The following is a 19,534-nucleotide window of genomic DNA, read 5'->3' as shown; positions in this document are numbered from 1 at the left end:
ACACACTGAACCAGCAGCACTGTCTCTCTGTGTGTGTGTGTGTGTGTGTGTGTGTGTGTGTGTGTGTGTGTGTGTGTGTGTGTGTGTGTGTGTGTGTGTGTGTGTGTGTGTGTGTGTGTCTCCACAGATAGCAGCAGGTTAAAGATTAACGTCGACCGGCTCGTAAAGCTAACACCAAGACAGTGAACCTTTGGAGTTTGATATGATGTGATCACACACACACACACACACACACACACACACACACACACACACACACACACACACACACACACATTGAGGCCCCAATGACACGTGAACACACACACACTCTGCGTTCAGAATGACACAGCTCTGATCGGAGGGAGGTGATCTCTGAAATTGCTCAGGTGAGTTTTTCTCTTTTTATTCGAATTAAGTTTTTTAAAGTTAATGTTTTAAAGACAAAAACAGAGTGAGAGAGAGAGGTGGATGTCGTTCGTCCTTTTCTTCTTTGCTGGTGTCTGTTGAACAAACAGGCCGAATGTCAGAGACAACGTCGCTCCGCTGACAGAAACACCTTAAATTCACCTTAAAACACCTTCAAACACCTGAAATGTCTGAGCTGCTGCTTTACATTATAAAAATACTAAAACTATTTAATGAGTATTAAACATCAACTGTTTATGTACATTTGAATTTGAGGTTTTTTTAGTAGGTTTAGGGTGTTTTTAAGAGTTAAAATACAATTACAATTACAAGTATTTTTTTTTTTGCATATGCATTTGCTTATTTTATTATATTAATGTGATTTTAAATGTTTTTTTAAATGCAGCCCTGTCTCTGAATTACATTCATTTAATAGGTTTTTGCTAAGTTTAAGGGTTAAAATATTTCTCATTTACTACTTAAAAGCCCTTTGATGCCAACAGAAGATGAAACTATGACTTTTTAATCATCATAACAAATTAACTGTCTATTAAAATGACCTCTGATTGAAAACTTCAGATGCTCATTCAGCTGGTTTTTAATAATAATTTTGTTTTGTTTTTATTTGTTAGTCCTTTAAAGTAAAAGTCCTTACTGTATTTTAATCTATCAGAAACTGTTAAACGTAGTCAGAACGATATCATGATGTCATTTTTAGTTTATTTCTGGTGCATTGATACGAAGCAGCGTTTCGTCGTTGTTTTGTTTTGTTGTCGTCTTTTATATAAATTATTTTTGGTCTAATATGAGCAAATGTTTTTTCACATCAGGAATTGAGTTAAGGAAGATTAGCTGAAAGGCATGCTGGGAACTGTAGGAGATGACTGCTGTCAATCATGACTGTGTGGGGGTGGGGCTAAAGTCACAGCTGATTCAATGAAAGGACCTTCATGAATTAATCAACTGATCCCTGATGACAGTTTAGAGAACTGATTGGTTTCTATGGAAACCCATTTGGACCAAAAAAAGGAGGAAAAAAAACAGCTCATACTTAACGCGCTCCTAATTTTGAATTAATATTTCAAACATTTTGCTCACATCTTTCTGATTTATTTAACTTAATATAATTTGACTTTGAATCTCTAAATTTCAAGTTGGAATTAATATCCCAGAATTTATTTCGGCTCATAATTTCCCATGTTCAGATTTATAAATCAATGGATCACTTAATTCTGATCAAATGTTAAAGTTTTGCCTTACAATTTAATTTATAAGAATTTAGCTTCACTAAAAATCTAATAATTTTCAACTAATATTTTAGATGTTAATATCTCTGAATTTATTTACACTTTGAATGTTGATTTAATAATAATTTTGACTTTCACATTTCTAACTACATTTTTGACAAATACAAATTTGGATTTATTCTTTAAAAGTCCAAATTTAGACTTGAAGTCCTTTGTGTGAGTTTTTTTTGGCTCCTCCGGGCTTCCGTACGTCCGGCTGCTCTGAGAGGATTCACTGCTTTTCCTCGAATCACACAGACGACAGATCGTGTTTGATGTTGGTTGGAAGACATTGTTGATCAGAAGAGCAGCTGATAGATTGATCACATATTGATCAGGCAGCTTCACGGTCACCCCGATCCAACGTGGCTGTGGTTGTTAAACGCCCCTCGGTCGGCCCGTCTGATTGGTCGGTTTCAGGTGACCGCTGCTGCTGTTTTTCCACCAAATCACCTGTAAACATCCTTAGCGGCCAGAACATCCTCGTTTCGCGTCTTTTAGTTTTGAGTCTTTTAGTTTTGAGTCTGTCAGTTTTGAGTCTCTTAGTTTTGTGTCTCTTAGTTTTGAGTCTCAGTTTCGAGTCTCTTGTTTTTGAGTCTCTTAGTTTTGAGTCTCTTAGTTTTGTGTCTTAGTTTTGAGTCTCTTAGTTTTGTGTCTCTTAGTTTTGAGTCTCTTAGTTTTGTGTCTCAGTTTCGAGTCTCTTAGTTTTGTGTCTCAGTTTCGAGTCTCTTAGTTTTGAGTCTCTTAGTTTTGTGTCTCAGTTTCGAGTCTCTTAGTTTTGTGTGTTAGTTTTGAGTCTCTTAGTTTTGTGTCTCAGTTTCGAGTCTCTTAGTTTTGTGTCTTAGTTTTGTGTCTCAGTTTCGAGTCTCTTAGTTTTGTGTCTCAGTTTCGAGTCTCTTAGTTTTGAGTCTCTTAGTTTTGTGGCTAATTTTTGAGTCTCTTAGTTTTGTGTCTCTTAGTTTTGAGTCTCTTAGTTTTGTGTCTCAGTTTCGAGTCTCTTAGTTTTGTGTCTTAGTTTTGAGTCTCTTAGTTTTGTGGCTAATTTTTGAGTCTCTTAGTTTTGTGTCTCTTAGTTTTGAGTCTCTTAGTTTTGTGTCTCAGTTTCGAGTCTCTTAGTTTTGAGTCTCTTAGTTTCGAGTCTCTTAGTTTTGAGTCTCTTAGTTTTGTGTCTCAGTTTCGAGTCTCTTAGTTTTGAGTCTCTTAGTTTCGAGTCTCTTAGTTTTGAGTCTCTTAGTTTTGAGTCTCTTAGTTTTGAGTCTCTTAGTTTCGAGTCTCTTAGTTTTGAGTCTCTTAGTTTCGAGTCTCTTAGTTTTGTGGCTTAGTTTTGAGTCTCTTAGTTTCGAGTCTCTTAGTTTTGTGTCTCAGTTTTGAGTCTCTTAGTTTTGTGTCTTAGTTTTGAGTCTCTTAGTTTTGAGTCTTAGTTTTGTGTCTCTTAGTTTTGAGTCTCTTAGTTTTGTGTCTCAGTTTCGAGTCTCTTAGTTTTGAGTCTCTTAGTTTTGTGTCTCAGTTTCGAGTCTCTTAGTTTTGTGTCTCAGTTTTGAGTCTCTTAGTTTTGTGTCTCTTAGTTTTGAGTCTCTTAGTTTTGTGTCTCAGTTTCGAGTCTCTTAGTTTTGTGTCTTAGTTTTGAGTCTCTTAGTTTTGAGTGTGTTAGTTTTGAGTCTCTTAGTTTCGTGTCTCTTAGTTTCGTGTCTCTTAGTTTCGTGTCTCTTAGTTTTGTTTCTCTTAGTTTCGTGTCTCTTAGTTTCGTGTCTCTTAGTTTCGTGTCTCTTAGTTTTGTTTCTCTTAGTTTCGTGTCTCTTAGTTTCGTGTCTCTTAGTTTTGTTTCTCTTAGTTTCGTGTCTCTTAGTTTCGTGTCTCTTAGTTTTGTTTCTCTTAGTTTCGTGTCTCTTAGTTTTGTGTCTCTTTCTTTCGTGTCTTTTACTTTCATGTGTCTCCGTCTTTGTTCCTTCAGAACGTACTCGGTCTCGGACAGATCTCCATTCACTGTTTAGTTTTTCCTTCAGTTCTCTGATTCTGAGCTGATCTCTGTGACGATGTTTTGTTTTGTTGTTTTATTTTGTTGTCGTATTTTATCAGACTGGACCCAGCTTTTATTTTGAAATCAGTATTAATAATTTAGTAGCTGTTAGGATTTTAAAAACATGTTGGTGCACATCATCATCGTCTGTAGTTCAGTGATTCTTTCTGATTTTAAGTATTACTTTAATAAACATAATTCAGATCTAAGATCACTAATACAACTGTTCACTGATGAAAACATGTCATGACCTTTGACCTCTGCCTGATGTTTTCACTGCTGAGTTTCTCTTTGAAATCAAACAGAGAGTGTGTGTGTTGTACTGATGATCAGATGAATTATGTCAGCGAGTCTTTGTTCAATACAACATGAAGCATCTCAGAATCAGACACACACACACACACACACACTGCATTGATATCGTCAGTATGTGTGAACACAGAAACAGGAAGTGTTTTTGACCTTCATTTCATCAGGTTGTCTCACTTCCTGTCTGGTCCTCCTGGACTGTTTCTGGGTCCAGACCTGGTGTCTGGGTCCAGGTCTGATCTACGGGGGTCCAGGTCTGGTCTCCGGGTCCAGACCTGATCTACAGGGTTCCAGGTCTGGTCTCCGGGTCCAGGTCTGGGTTTCCCGAGGTTTTCATGAGGATCTGAAGAGGACGTGTGTTTGTTGGACGATGTTTTCGGTCTCTGTCAATGATTACTGAAGAGGCCTTGACCTCCTACTGCAAAACACACTCCTATCTCAGAGCAGGAAAACAGGCCGAGGACACGGTGGAGACATGGTGGAGACACGGTCTCAGTGTGGACAGGGTCTGGTGCAGACCAATGGACGGTTCAGAACCAGGTTCAGAACCAGGGTCTGGACCAAACCCACAATAACTCGTGTTGTTTTACTGTCGTTTCCAGCGAGCACCCCTAATTTCCCTGATTAACATATCGCTGTCAATCACACCAAATGGAATCCAATCAGAAAGCAAGTGGGGACGGACTGGCGGGGACGCAGAAGGAGGCGGCGCTTCGGGCACTGATGCAACGAACTGGATACCAACTGCGGCAGGTAAAAACCCTTCGATACGAACACCGAAACAAAATAAAACAGGTCTGAGAGGGAGAAAAAGACAAGTTAAAGAATCTCTACACTGTGAACAAAGAAGATGTGTTTGGTTTGTTTACTTCCTGCTGGGTTTCAGGAGAACGGCCAACGGCGCTATGGCGGCCCGCCGCCCAGCTGGGACGGCCCGCCTCCGGAGAGAGGCAGCGAGATCTTTGTGGGGAAACTCCCGAGAGATCTGTTCGAAGACGAGCTGGTTCCTCTGTGTGAGAAGGTGAGAGGACGCTTCACATTACAGATTCTGGTTCAACGTCGTCCGATCTTCCGTCACACGCTGCTGTCTTCCTTTCTGCAGTTTGGGAAGATCTACGAGGTGAGGATGATGATGGACTTCAATGGGAACAACAGGGGTTACGCCTTCGTCACCTTTGGCACCAAACAGGAGGCGAAAGCAGCCATGAAACAGCTCAACAATTATGAGATCAGGTCCGTTTTGAAGCTTCTAAATCTCCATTTACACGATGATATGAAACTATAAAACCCACTAACAGCCTCACAAGTTCTGCATTTATCCTTATATTTAACCTTCATGTTTATATTGTCAGATAAAATGGTCATGGACAAACAAACAACCAACTACAGCGCTAATAACCTCCTACTACCAACCAGCTAACTATAATAACCTCCTACTACCAACCAGCTAACTATAATAACCTCCTACCAACCAGCTAACTATAATAACCTCCTACCAACCAGCTAACTATAATAACCCCCTACTACCAACCAGCTAACTATAATAACCTCCTACCAACCAGCTAACTATAATAACCTCCTACTACCAATCAGCTAACTATAATAACCCCCTACTACCAACCAGCTAACTATAATAACCTCCTACTACCAACCAGCTAACTATAATAACCTCCTACCAACCAGCTAACTATAATAATCTCCTACTACCAACCAGCTAACTATAATAACCTCCTACCAACCAGCTAACTATAATAACCTCCTACGACCAACCAGCTAACTATAATAACCTCCTACCAACCAGCTAACTATAATAACCTCCTACTAACAACCAGCTAACTATAATAACCTCCTACCAACCAGCTAACTATAATAACCTCCTACCAACCAGCTAACTATAATAACCTCCTACCAACCAGCTAACTATAATAACCCCCTACTACCAACCAGCTAACTATAATAACCTCCTACCAACCAGCTAACTATAATAACCTCCTACTACCAATCAGCTAACTATAATAACCCCCTACTACCAACCAGCTAACTATAATAACCTCCTACTACCAACCAGCTAACTATAATAACCTCCTACCAACCAGCTAACTATAATAATCTCCTACTACCAACCAGCTAACTATAATAACCTCCTACCAACCAGCTAACTATAATAACCTCCTACTACCAACCAGCTAACTATAATAACCTCCTACCAACCAGCTAACTATAATAACCTCCTACTACCAACCAGCTAACTATAATAACCTCCTACCAACCAGCTAACTATAATAATCTCCTACTACCAACCAGCTAACTATAATAACCTCCTACCAACCAGCTAACTATAATAACCTCCTACGACCAACCAGCTAACTATTTCTTCGTAATTTCCTGTCCTTATTTTAACGTTAGCCTAATCTTGTGCGTGTTGCAGGAACGGCCGCCTCCTCGGCGTTTGCGCCAGTGTCGATAATTGTCGTCTGTTTGTGGGCGGGATTCCTAAAACCAAGAAGCGTGAGGAGATCCTGACAGAGATGAGGAAGGTCACCGAGGGGGTCGTTGATGTCATCGTGTACCCGAGTGCCGCCGACAAGACCAAGAACCGAGGCTTCGCCTTCGTGGAGTACGAGAGCCACCGAGCGGCCGCCATGGCGCGACGCAAGCTGCTGCCAGGTACCGAACTCTGAACGACGGACCGAGTCGGCTTAAAGTGTCAAAACCCTCGTCAAAGTAAACACAATAAAAAATGTCAAAGTCTCCTTTGGACCGACTGACTGTGCGGCCTCGTTATCACCAGCCAATCACAGCCCATATCTGTGCTCAGCGCCCAATAGGAGCGAGCTGTGACGATAAGATAATCTGCGTACAACAGATATCAGCAACGACCATAAAGGTTGTGACCGATAGAACTGATCTGAACCCTGATTGGCTGATCCGAGCTCACATCCAGTTCAGAGCCGGGTACCGACCCAGAACCTCCCCCTCACCCATCCTCTCTCTCAGGTCGTATCCAGCTGTGGGGTCACGCCATCGCCGTGGACTGGGCGGAGCCTGAGGTGGAGGTGGACGAAGACACCATGGCGACGGTGAAGATCCTGTACGTGAGGAACCTGATGCTGCAGACGTCGGAGGAAACCATCGAGAGGGAGTTCAACAACCTCAAACCAGGTGCTCTGATTTCAGATTGTCCTTGAAGGCACCACAAACTCAGTCAAAAGGTGTAAAAAAAAGGGAAATATGATTTCAGATAAGTTTGTTTTTGTCTTTAGGAGCCGTGGAACGAGTGAAGAAGATCCGAGACTACGCCTTCGTCCACTTCAGCCAGAGAGACGACGCCCTCAGCGCCATGAACGCCCTCAACGGGAAGGTCCGACACCGAGAGACCAACGCACACTTACTCTTCCCCTCTTCGTAGAGGTCAAAGGTTGACAGGACTCCTCCTCCTCCTCCTCCTCTTCCTCCTCCTCCTCCAGGTGGTGGATGGTTCTCCCATCGAGGTGACTCTGGCCAAGCCGGTGGACAAGGACAGTTATGTCCGTTACACCCGGGGGACGGGAGGACGAGGAGGTGCTCTGCTGCAGACCGACTACACCGCCTACACTCTGGGACAGGTAGGACCCCCCCCCCCCTCCCGCCTCATCCTCCTACTCATTTTCCTCCTCCTCCTACTCTTCCTCCTCCTCCTCCTCCTCCTCCTCATACTCCTCATACTCCTCCTCCTCCTCTCCCACCTCCTCCTCCTCCAGGTGTACGACCCCTCGGCGGCGTACCTCGGTGCGCCAGTGTTTTACGCCCCCCAGGCCTACGCTACCATCCCGGGTCAGTTCCGCTTCCCGGCAGCTAAAGCTCATGTCGGCGGTCGCGGTCTTGTCAGGACGCCGTCGGTTCGAGGTGAGGACAGACGGACGCATTACAGGAAACTGAACGTGAAACTGCTGCACGACGGTTTTCACGAGACAGCAGGACGTTTCTACATAATCAATCAGGTCTCTGATGGTAAACTGACCGCTGGTGAAGCCCCTCCCCTTGAAAACTGATCGTCCAATCACAGCTTGAGATACTCTGGAATTTATTTTACTCAAAACCAAGAACACAGTTCAGCTCAGAAACAATCAAGTTGTGGTTTGAAGGTCCGTCTGAAATCAGTGACACAGAGGGGGCGGGGCTTCAGGGAGCGTCCAGCTGAACTGTATCCAATCAAAATCACCAAAATGTGTCAGAGATTCAGAATCACAAAAGATCCATCGAATCACTGAAATTCAGTCCAAAACGCCGTAAAGCAAAAATTTTAACACGGAAAATGAATCATCAGATAAACGATCCTGCAGCAGAGCAGATGCACTGTTACCATGGTTACCACTGTTCACTCTGATTGGATAGTTGTCTGATTCTTCTTCTGGTTGATTTCCGGTGATTTGATTGATTTCACTACCTTTTCGATCTCCTGTAGAAATTTACATGACTGTACCTGTAGGGGCTGCGGGGGTGCGGGGGCTGGGTGGGCGGGGCTACCTGGCCTACACCGCCGGGGGCCGAGGAGGCGGCGGGGGCACCGCCTACGGCCTGAAGGCGGACAAGCAGGCGGAGGAGAAGCTGTACGACCTGCTGCCGGGGATGGAGCTCACCCCCATGAACCCGGCCGCCATGAGCCTGAAGGCCGCCGCCGTCAAACCGGCTCCTCAGGTAACGGGACACCTGAGAACCAACCAGGACACTTCCTTTCATGTGCAACTTCCTGTCAGTTATGTCACTAAAAAGGTCCATAATGTGAAAAACTGTCTTTTAAAGTGCAAAAACCCTGAAACCCAAACTGACCATGGAAACACCGACGTAACGTAACGTTGTTCCACCGTGAACACGCACACCAACTCAACGCCTGTCCTCCTCCTCTTCTCCTCCTCCTCCACCTCCTCCTTCAGGTCCTGGAGGAGCTCTGTCAGAAGAATAACTGGGGTCAGCCCGTCTACCAGCTTCACTCGGCCATCAGTCCGGATCAGCGCCAGTTGTTCCTCTATAAGATCACCATCCCGGCGCTGGCGACTCAGTACCCCAACGTGTACGTTCTCCTGCTGGAACCTGTCTTCAGCTGCAATACCAGCGAGTGCCACTAGAGGTCGGCTCCAAAAAGCCTCCGGCTCCATAGACTCCCATTCAACTTCTCTCATCAAATCCAAAGTGAATAAAATGTGTCCATCAGTTATCTCGGTGTTGTTAGCTAAAGTCACTCCTTCTTATTAGTTTTCTGGAGGTCCATCTGAAAATAATCCCTCATTCATTAGAAAAGAAGATTCAAGAAGACCTGTTTTTGGGGGCGTGTCTGTCGTCCCGTCACTTCCTATTGACTTTGTATTTGATGAGAGAAGTTGAACGGGAGTCTATGGAGCCGACCTCTTGTGGCACTCGGTGGTACTGCACTTCACTCAGACATTTTTATCTAAAGAACGGTTATTAATGCTGATGTAACTGTTGCTGCTCCTCACTGCTGTTGTTCCTTCTGATTCTCTGTTCTCTACTCGGACTTCTTCTTCTACGGTTTCTCTTGTTCAGGATCTCTCCTGTCTCTCCAGACATCCCTTCACGCCGGCGAAGCTGTGCGCCGCCGTAGAAGAAGCTAAAGTGCACGCGGCTGAACACACGCTGCAGACGCTCGGCGTGCAGACGGAGGGCGCCGTCGACGCCAGCTGTGCTACTGCCGCCGCCGTGGCCTCAGTAGCCTTCCCAGGTATGTGAAGGTCCGTACCCGAAACTAACTTCTCCCTCACCAAACCGCAGACGCACTCTGAGGCTCAGACCGACTCAGTGATCCACCCTCACATCATCACCACACAGTCCTCTCCTGCCGAGTGTTAACAGTGGGAGGAGCCAGGCGGTGGAACCACAGGCCCCGCCCACTACGTCCAGTGCTCCCTGACACCAAACGTTTCGCAGGTTTACGTAACGATAAAGAGGATTTAAGAGTCATGACTGAAACCAACCAAACTGTGATGCATCTTTTGTTTTCCATCCAGACGACTTCATTCTCACTTCAAATGTTTACGTACAGATTTGACTGACTTCAGTTGGAGAAGTGTTGTTTTCAGCTAGTTGCTGTGTTTGCTGCAGGCTACACGCTGACCAGCCCGGCAGCGTCGGCGGTCGCCTCCCAGCTGAAGCAGGCAGTGTCTCTGGGTCAGGACCTGACCGCCTACACCACCTATGAAGGATACCCCGCCTTCGCTGTGGCGGCGCGCCACACCGATGGCTACGGAGTCTTCTAGAGGAGGAACCTTCAAACGGATCCGCTGACGGGTCACATCGGATTCATCTCATCGTATAGTCAGAACTTTATGTTCTGTAGTCAAACTCCCAGAAAAACACAAGAAAACTAGTGTGACGCTGCCGGCAGTCTGAACCAGCGAGTCCAGACTCATCAGAACTCTACAGAATTCTATAGAACTCTATAAAACTCTACAGAAGTCGACAGAACTCTAAAGAACTATACAGAACTCTAAAGAACTATACAGAACTCTATAGAACTCTAAAGAACTCTACAGAACTCTATAGAACTCTATAAAACTCTACAGAAGTCTACAGAACTCTACAGAACTCTATAGAACTCTATAGAACTCTATAGAACTCTAAAGAACTCTACAGAATTCTAAAGAATTCTATAGAACTCAACAGAAGTTTGTGTATCGCTGGTGAAAAACGTTTCGAACTCGTCAGTCGCCCAGAAACAAATTCTTCACTTTTCTTTCTTGGTTTAATCTGAACTGCGTCTTCGATCATCAGTTTGGTTCGTTATTGATTCGGCAGCATTTGAATCTGAACAGAGGAACTGAAGCTACGAACCAGACGAAGAACTTCGGTTGTGGATTTGATGGAAATGAAAAAAATCTTTAAAAAGTTATTAAAAATCAAAATAAATTTTAAACCATCTTCTGGGTGAAAATGTTTTCTAACTTTTGATTTAACAATTCCCAGATGACGACATCATCATGGCGTCTGTTCGCGGTGTCAGCAACACCGACTCCACGGCGGCTTCTTTTATTTGTCTGAATGTTTGTGGAGGTTTTTAATCCGAGCTGTGAACAGAGTCAGTATTAAAGTGTGAGAAATGCTTACGACTTATTTTTGTACCAAAAAGAATCCGGACTGTATTTGTATTTTATTTTTCATTTTCTTTGCCGCAGTAATTGAAACGTGAAACTGAATCAGTACCAATCGGTGGTGAGCAGAGAGGATTGTGGGTATTTTCTTATTAAACTGCTTTGATAAATTTTCATGTTTCAAGATCCGAAATCTTCCCAAAATAAATAAACTAACGTGAAGAAACAGCAGCTGTGTCCATTATTTCTTACTTTATTTACAAAATTTCATGTTTGTTGTGAGTCGAACCAAAGTTTCAACCATCAGTGATGTCATCAACCATCAGTGATGTCATCATCCATCAGTGATGTCATCGTTGGTTTGTGAACGTTATGAATCCTCCAGTTCAGATTCTGTCCGTCACCATCTTTGCTAGTTGGGAGCGGTTTGGAAGCAGGAAGTGACCATATTTGGACGCGCTGGGGGAGGAGGAGGCTTATTGGAGCTGACCTCTAGTGGCACTCGATGGTATTGCAGATCAAGATGATTCTGCATCGGCCTCATTTTTCAGAAGGAAGCTACGAACACTTTTATATCCAATCTCTGGTTGAACCAGCTGATGCCGGCAGTTTAGCGCCTCCTTCTGGTCTGGAGAGGAACTGAACTGAAACAACTGTTCCAGTGAAAAAAACGTGAACTGATCGTTTTTAAGTTCAGAAACATTTGTAGGAAGGAGCCACACTGACCTCCATGTTTCACTGAATCCCGGTAGCGTTGCGACTCCCTGAAGACCATCAGCATGAAGATCCGTCCTGCATTCAACCACAGCAGATATCAGATATTAATCTTCATCATGTGATCACATTTGATCTGTAAATCTGTCCACATGCTGAAAGGATGTAACCATAATGGTGTGAATCAAAACCTGCCTCTGAACAACATATCTGGTGGAGGTTTGATCTCTCCATCAATAAACCATCAAACCACGTCACTCCGTGTCAAACAGATTTAAACGACAGAAATCCGTGTTATTTCTGAAAAAACAAAGATATAAAAAAATCTCTTAGGAGCGTTTGGACATGAAGCTTTTATTTTGAAACTGAAGAACCGTTTTATTTTGGCGCGCACTAAGCGGAAGTTGCGTGTCTTTTGAAAAACAACTTGACAGTTTTTCTGTGTTCAGGAAGTGAAACTGGTCTAAAAACAGCGTCGTCATTGGTCAGTGGTTCAATAACTGTCTTCGTGTTTTAACATTAATTAATTCGTTTATTATTATTTGTAGTATAATGAAAAACGATCAATTTGAAAACTCCTCGAGCCTTTTTGTTCGGCCACTGAGGAGCGGGAGGGTCGGAGGTCAGAGGTCATGAACCCGGAACATCAACAAAGCAAACAAACGACGGCGGGTGCGAAGCGACGGTCTCCGCCGACATGTTCTCCGTCTCGCTGCCCGCTAACGGTCTGCTGCTGGCGGCCGTCAGTCTGCTCCTGACCCGCCGCTGCTGCTCCTCCCTGTCGGTCCGGGACATCCCGCACATCGCCGCGTACTTCGGCACCAAGACCCGGTACGAGGAGGTGAAGCCGCTCCTGCTGCGGGACGTCCTGTCCGTGGACCGGTCCGTCCTCAGACCTCCGCCCGCTGACAGCTGCTCCCCGGTGCACCTCACCGCCGTCATCCGGCACGGCAGCCGCTACCCGACCGCCAAGAACATCCGCAGGATCCACAAACTGAGCGAGCTGGTCCGGAGAGACGCGTCCCGGGGCCCGGAGGAGCTGCGGAGCCGCTGGGAGGACTGGTACACCGAGGACATGGACGGTGAGGGGCCGAGAAACATCCTGCTTGAACTCCTCAAATACTCCTCAAATATTCCTCGAATACTCCTCAAATATTCCTCAAATACTCCTCAAATACTCCTCGAATATTCCTCGAATACTCCTCAAATATTCCTCAAATACTCCTCAAACACTCCTCAAACACTCCTCAAATATTCCTCGAACACTCCTCGAACACTTCTCGAATACTCCTCAAATACTCCTCAAACACTCCTCAAACACTCCTCAAATATTCCTCGAACACTCCTCGAACACTTCTCGAATACTCCTCAAATACTCCTCAAATATTCCTCAAATACTCCTCAAATACTCCTCAAACACTCCTCAAACACTCCTCAAATATTCCTCGAACACTCCTCGAACACTTCTCGAATACTCCTCAAATACTCCTCAAATATTCCTCAAATACTCCTCAAATATTCCTCAAACACTCCTCAAACACTCCTCAAATATTCCTCGAACACTCCTCAAACACTCCTCAAACACTCCTCAAATACTCCTCAAATACTCCTCAAACACTCCTCAAATACTCCTCAAATATTCCTCGAATACTCCTCAAATACTCCTCAAACACTCCTCAAACACTCCTCAAATATTCCTCAAATATTCCTCGAATACTCCTCAAACACTCCTCAAACACTCCTCAAATACTCCTCAAATACTCCTCGAATACTCCTCGAACACTCCTCAAACACTCCTCAAACACTCCTCAAATATTCCTCAAATACTCCTCGAACACTCCTCAAACACTCCTCAAACACTCCTCAAATACTCCTCAAATATTCCTCGAACACTCCTCGAACACTTCTCGAATACTCCTCAAACACTCCTCAAACACTCCTCGAATACTCCTCGAACACTCCTCAAACACTCCTCAAATATTCCTCGAACACTCCTCGAATATTCCTCAAACACTCCTCAAATACTCCTCAAACACTCCTCAAACACTCCTCAAACACTCCTCAAATATTCCTCAAATACTCCTCGAATACTCCTCGAACACTCCTCAAACACTCCTCAAACACTCCTCAAATACTCCTCAAATATTCCTCGAACACTCCTCGAACACTTCTCGAATACTCCTCAAACACTCCTCAAATACTCCTCAAATATTCCTCGAATACTCCTCAAACACTCCTCAAACACTCCTCAAATACTCCTCAAATACTCCTCAAATATTCCTCAAACACTCCTCGAATACTCCTCGAACACTCCTCGAATATTCCTCGAACACTCCTCAAATATTCCTCAAACACTCCTCAAATACTCCTCGAATACTCCTCGAATATTCCTCAAACACTCCTCAAACACTCCTCGAATACTCCTCGAACACTCCTCAAACACTCCTCAAATATTCCTCGAACACTCCTCGAATATTCCTCAAACACTCCTCAAATACTCCTCAAACACTCCTCAAACACTCCTCGAATACTCCTCAAATATTCCTCAAACACTCCTCGAATACTCCTCGAACACTCCTCGAACACTCCTCAAATACTCCTCGAACACTCCTCAAACACTCCTCAAATATTCCTCGAATACTCCTCAAACACTCCTCGAACACTCCTCGAACACTCCTCAAACACTCCTCAAATATTCCTCGAATACTCCTCAAACACTCCTCGAACACTCCTCGAACACTCCTCGAATACTCCTCAAACACTCCTCGAACACTCCTCGAACACTCCTCGAACACTCCTCAAATATTCCTCAAACACTCCTCAAATATTCCTCAAATATTCCTCAAACACTCCTCAAATATTCCTCAAATACTCCTCAAACACTCCTCAAACACTCCTCAAACACTCCTCAAATATTCCTCAAACACTCCTCAAATACTCCTCGAACACTCCTCGAATATTCCTCGAATACTCCTCAAATACTCCTCAAACATTCCTCAAATACTCCTCAAATATTCCTCGAACACTCCTCAAATATTCCTCGAACACTCCTCGAATACTCCTCGAATATTCCTCGAATACTCCTGGAACACTCCTCGAACACTCCTCGAATACTCCTCGAACATTCCTCAAACACTCCTCAAATACTCCTCAAATACTCCTCAAACACTCCTCAAATACTCCTCAAACACTCCTCAAACACTCCTCGAATACTCCTCGAACACTCCTCGAATACTCCTCAAATACTCCTCAAATACTCCTCAAACACTCCTCAAACACTCCTCAAATATTCCTCAAATACTCCTCAAACACTCCTCAAATATTCCTCAAATATTCCTCGAATACTCCTCAAATATTCCCAATAAAGTCTTTGTAGAAAAGCTAAAATATTCCAGTTAATTTAAATAAAATATCTTCCTCCTCCTCTTCCTCCTCCTCAGGTCAGCTGGTGATGAAGGGTAGGGAGGACCTCCGTCAGCTGGCCGTCCGTCTGTCCATCTTGTTTCCGTCTCTGCTGTCGGAGGCCAACGTGATGAAGAGGAGGATTTCCTTCGTCAGCAGCTCTAAGCATCGCTGCGTGAGCAGCGTGGAGGCGTTCCAGGAGGGTCTGCAGCAGCACCACGGTGAGGGCCGGCAGCCCAGAGGCATTCTGGGTAACGTAGAACAAACGTCTCTGTTCTTGTTCCTGACCTCTGACCTCCGACCTCCTCTGTCTCCGCAGAGCTCGTGCCGGAGTACAGCCACGTGGTGGACGACGAGCTGATGCGCTTCTTCGAGCGTTGCCGTGGTTACGTGGAGGGCGTGGAGAACAACCGCACGGCGCTGCTGGAGGTGGAGAAGTTCAAACACGGGGAGGAGATGGAGGCGGTGAGGAGGAGGATGGCTGAGAGGCTGGGCCTTCCTCACCTCAGCCTCACACCAGGTCAGGGGTCACGGGGGCAGTCCCGCTGAGGATAGATATGTTTGGGGCTGTTTGATTGACAGGCCTGGGCTGCAGCCAGGTTTCTGGTGTAGGTGGGCGGGGCTCCAGCGGGTGACGTGTCCTTCTGTCCTTCCCGTAGATCTGGTGGAAGCTGCGTTCTTCTTGTGTTCCTATGAGCTGTCCATCCGGGCGATCCATTCTCCGTGGTGCTTCCTGTTCAACGAGGACGACGCCAAGGTACTGACCTGTCATGTGACCCGTCATGTGACCCGTCGTGTGACCCCATCATGTGACCTGTCGTGTGACCCCATCATGTGACCCGTCATGTGACCCCATCATGTGACCCGTCATGTGACCCCGTCATGTGACCCGTCATGTGACCCCGTCATGTGACCCCGTCATGTGACCCCATCATGTGACCCGTCATGTGACCCGTTGCAGATGATCTGACGGTGAACAACATGACTAAAGGGTAAATTCTCCCTGCTGCTTGTCTGCAGGTGCTGGAGTACAAGTCGGACCTGAAGCAGTACTGGAAGCATTCTCACGGTCACGTGATCAGCGGGCTGTCCAGCTGTCCTCTGTTCCACCACGTCTTCAGGACGCTGGACAAAGCCGGACGTCCTCGCAGGTTTTTATCCTCCGTTTGTTTTCAGAGCTGCAAACTAACGAGTCGGCCGGTTCTGCTGCAGCTTCTGGACCCGACCGGCTGATCGATTCACTGTCGTGTCCTTCAGGTCCACCGACACGCCGCCGGAACCGGCCTCCATCATGGTGGGTCACGCAGAGACACTCCTCCCCCTTCTCTCTCTGCTGGGACTCTACAAGGACCAGACTCCGCCCACCGCCAGCAACTACCACTCACAGCACGGTATTTAAGCCCCGCCTCCACACCAACATCACAGCAGAAGTGTCCTCATAAAGCAGCGTGTGTCCTGTCGTCCCTCAGGGAGACGTTTCCGGTCCAGTCTCATCGTCCCGTACGCCGCCAACCTTCTCTTCGTGTTGTACGACTGTCGTCGGGGTCCGAGGCTGCAGCTGCTCGTCAACGAGTCCCCGGTTCGATTCCCCGGTCTGGAGACGGAGGACGCGCCGCTGTACCGGGACGTCCGCGCCGCTTACCGCCACCTGCTGGACGGCTGCGACTTCCACAGGGAGTGTGAGGGGAGGGGCGGGGGGCGGGGCCCCAACACAGAGCTCTGAGCTACCGGTCACACACCTGTCCTGTTCCACCACGGCCTTAGAACCCACCTGTCTGACCAAGCCCCGCCCCCACACTGCGAGCGTCCAATCACAGGTTAGCTTCAGGCGATACGCGTTGTTATTAAACTTTGTTTTGTTTCCACGGCGACGCTGAACTGATTCTTGCATGTCGACCTTCTGAAAATAATTTGACTTGAAGTGTCTGAGGGGGAGGGGCTTATCGACTGGAATCAGGACCGCAGCTCGTTAAGCTCGTTAAGCTCGTTAAGCTCGTTAACCTGCTGCTCATCAGACAAAAACATGGAACTGAACGGACTCTCACCTGCACGCTGCTCACCTGGTTCCTCCTTGACTGTCAATAACAACGACAATAATAATGATAATAATAATAATAATAATAATAATATTGTGTCGTCCTGCTCGTCTGTTCTCAGTATGTTTAAATTTAAAGCAGCAGAGCAGCGTGAGAGCAGCTCCTGTCTGCAGTGCATCATGGGTAATCGGACCACCATCACCGACCACTGAGACTGAAGGAAAGTTCAAATCAGACAGATTCTCAGGGGACTTCTGAACTGAATGTTTGGTTCCAGATCAGATTGAACTTCAGTTTGAAGTCTAAACGATGAAGATTTGATCCTCCTCCTCCTCAGTTCGCCTTCATCTGAAGCTTCTTTTGATGTTTTCAGGTTAAATCAGCTGTTTGTTGATAATAATACAAACAGAATCATGTGACTTTCAGTGCAAATTTCCATTAATTTGAATGGAGGCTGGTAGAAAGTGGAAATGTTTGCGTGTGTTCAGATGATTGAGATGGTGAAATAGTGTTTTCTACTTTTATTTTTGGTGGACTGTCCTTTTAATCTGAAAACAGGAAGTGGTGGTTTTATTTGTGGGTTCATTCTGAAGAAGCTTTACTTTTAATGTATTACGATTTTTATCATGTGATTGATTTTCTACTGATTTAGTTTTTTTCTCGTTTCTGTTGTGTCTTCACTCAGGATTTTCACAATAAAAGTCACAGTGATGCATTCAGTGAATCCAGATCAGGATTTTCTGATTGTTCTGGAAACGCATGAAATATTTTGTCTTGTGTAGTTTTGACATTTTTGTGCCAAAATCGTGTCTTTCTGGTTGTTTTGGTCGAACTGGCTTCACTCTGTTTTTACTTTGACTTCCTGACGCCAAATGTTTTCAATTTAAAGCTTTAATAAAAGTTTTTCAGAGATGAAACAGAACAAAATGTCTCGAGTTTCACTTGTTGAATAAAAACTACTACTTCTACTTCTAACTACTCAAAAACTTTTAGGTAATAAATAATAATTAGTGTATCAGCAAAAGTAAAACATGGATGTTATTTAATTCATCATTTTAGTGCCCAAAACATCAAAACTTTTTCTTTATAAAATGACTTTCGGCTTCTTCAGATGTGAAAATCACCTGATTTTCTTTTTTTTTTTTTTTTTTTTTTATCAGCGAACTGAAAGTCAAAAGAAAACGTAAGTTTTATAAACCAAATAATTCATTAATTAATCAGTTGACTCGTCCGTTGTTGTTTTTTTTTATTTTCACGCTCAACATTCAAACATCAGAATGAAAAACAACAATAAAATAATAAAGTACACTTCATAAAAACAGAAAAGTTCCCACGTGACCAAATATCCGTATTCACGTTTTACACTTTTAAAAACATCAAACGCTTTTCAGTTATTGAGCTCAAATATTTTTCATAATGTGGTTGGAAGCAGCAGAAAATAAACGTCCGTCTACAGAGTAGAAAACATAATAATTAAAAACAATTCTCCAGCGAACGGCGGTTTAAATGAAGAATTCCTTTGAAGGAAATTCAGATTTTCTGTTGAATTAATAACTTGAGTTCTTTCCAGCAAATTATTCTGAGAAAATGATGTAAAATGAAGCTTTCAACAAAAAAAAACGTATCAATACATTCATCAATATATAATAAACATTTTATAATTCCCCTTTTTCAATTATGGTGAAATGATTTAAATAAATTTGAATCATTCTTTTGAATGATTTAACGAACATTATTGATTATATTTCAATGCAGTTTCAGCGCCGTTTGATTTACACTTTAATAAATATTAATTTCCTTTGGAAGAATTTCTTCATTTAAACCAAAGTAAACTATTTTATTTCAAAAATAAAACGCGGACCTGTTACAGTAAAGTTCTTCACATCCCATCAGGACTGAAACTGGCTTTCAAATTGTATTTATAGAGAATATTGGTTATTAAATAATAGGATTTGTAGGTTTTGAGGGAGGATTTTCACAATAAAAGCCTCTGGTTTTATTTTTTTACTTCTTTGGTGGAAACAATGAAGACGATCAGTGGTGGGAAACTCGACCGGAAGAGGAGGAAGAGGGGGAGCAGGAGGAGGAAGGAGGGAGGGAGGAGAAGGAAGGAGGAGGGAGAAGGAGGAGGGAGGAATGGAGGGAGGAGGAGGAAGGAATGGAGGGAGGAGGAGGGAGAAGGAGGAGGAGGAAGGAGGAGGGGGAGGAGGAAGGAGGGAGGAGAAGGAAAGAGGAGGAGGAAGGAGGAGGGAGGAGGAGGAGGAGCATCAGTGACTTCTGTTCAAATCAGAAACGTGACTC

At 44.5% G+C, this 19,534-nt stretch overlaps 3 protein-coding genes across 6 annotated transcripts in view; 2 read left to right on the top strand and 1 right to left on the bottom strand.

The window, feature by feature from the left end:
- Positions 1 to 279: 279 nt before the first annotated feature.
- On the top strand, positions 280 to 11,309 carry a1cf (apobec1 complementation factor). 4 transcript variants are annotated; one of them, XM_069159901.1, is made up of 13 exons: positions 280 to 368; positions 4,602 to 4,752; positions 4,886 to 5,020; positions 5,102 to 5,232; positions 6,428 to 6,666; positions 6,997 to 7,161; positions 7,263 to 7,360; positions 7,467 to 7,604; positions 7,740 to 7,884; positions 8,468 to 8,676; positions 8,913 to 9,049; positions 9,561 to 9,715; positions 10,096 to 11,309. In XM_069159901.1, exons 2-13 carry the CDS (start codon positions 4,651 to 4,653, stop codon positions 10,248 to 10,250), a joined length of 1,809 nt encoding a protein of 602 aa, XP_069016002.1. In that variant the 5' UTR covers positions 280 to 368; positions 4,602 to 4,650; the 3' UTR covers positions 10,251 to 11,309. The 4 variants fall into 4 exon arrangements, with proteins under 4 accessions (XP_069016002.1, XP_069016001.1, XP_069016005.1 ...); XM_069159900.1 differs by having other exon boundaries at positions 8,444 to 8,676; XM_069159904.1 differs by having other exon boundaries at positions 8,444 to 8,676; positions 9,561 to 9,725; positions 10,096 to 10,183.
- Positions 11,310 to 12,253: 944 nt separating this feature from the next.
- On the top strand, positions 12,254 to 18,178 carry minpp1b (multiple inositol-polyphosphate phosphatase 1b). The gene is made up of 7 exons (XM_069159855.1): positions 12,254 to 12,877; positions 15,236 to 15,418; positions 15,517 to 15,717; positions 15,857 to 15,954; positions 16,218 to 16,348; positions 16,455 to 16,588; positions 16,667 to 18,178. Exons 1-7 carry the CDS (start codon positions 12,493 to 12,495, stop codon positions 16,918 to 16,920), a joined length of 1,386 nt encoding a protein of 461 aa, XP_069015956.1. The 5' UTR covers positions 12,254 to 12,492; the 3' UTR covers positions 16,921 to 18,178.
- Positions 18,179 to 18,462: 284 nt separating this feature from the next.
- atad1b (ATPase family AAA domain containing 1b) overlaps positions 18,463 to 19,534 on the bottom strand; it is a 5,617-nt gene continuing 4,545 nt past the window's right edge. Inside the window, exon 10 of the mRNA XM_069159858.1 lies at positions 18,463 to 19,534. This exon is cut by the window's right edge and continues 330 nt beyond it. The gene's annotated coding sequence lies outside the window, so the exon portion shown is untranslated.

The sequence above is a fragment of the Embiotoca jacksoni genome, unplaced genomic scaffold (assembly GCF_022577435.1).
Source record: "Embiotoca jacksoni isolate LCO1_2020_lvr unplaced genomic scaffold, fEmbJac1.0.p SCAF_26, whole genome shotgun sequence".
NCBI lineage: Eukaryota > Metazoa > Chordata > Actinopteri > Embiotocidae > Embiotoca > Embiotoca jacksoni.
Note: the sequence above shows the minus strand (reverse complement) of the source record. Positions and strands in the feature narration are given on the sequence as shown.

Coding starts and splice junctions, on each gene's coding strand:
- a1cf (XM_069159900.1), top strand. CDS start 4,651: ATGGAATCCAATCAGAAAGCAAGTGGGGACGGACTGGCGGGGACGCAG. Junction 7,361..7,466: donor TGAACGCCCTCAACGGGAAG/GTCCGACACCGA, acceptor CTCCTCCTCCAG/GTGGTGGATGGTTCTCCCAT. Junction 7,885..8,443: donor CAGGACGCCGTCGGTTCGAG/GTGAGGACAGAC, acceptor GATCTCCTGTAG/AAATTTACATGACTGTACCT.
- minpp1b (XM_069159855.1), top strand. CDS start 12,493: ATGTTCTCCGTCTCGCTGCCCGCTAACGGTCTGCTGCTGGCGGCCGTC. Junction 15,718..15,856: donor TCACCTCAGCCTCACACCAG/GTCAGGGGTCAC, acceptor TCCTTCCCGTAG/ATCTGGTGGAAGCTGCGTTC. Junction 15,955..16,217: donor TCAACGAGGACGACGCCAAG/GTACTGACCTGT, acceptor GCTTGTCTGCAG/GTGCTGGAGTACAAGTCGGA.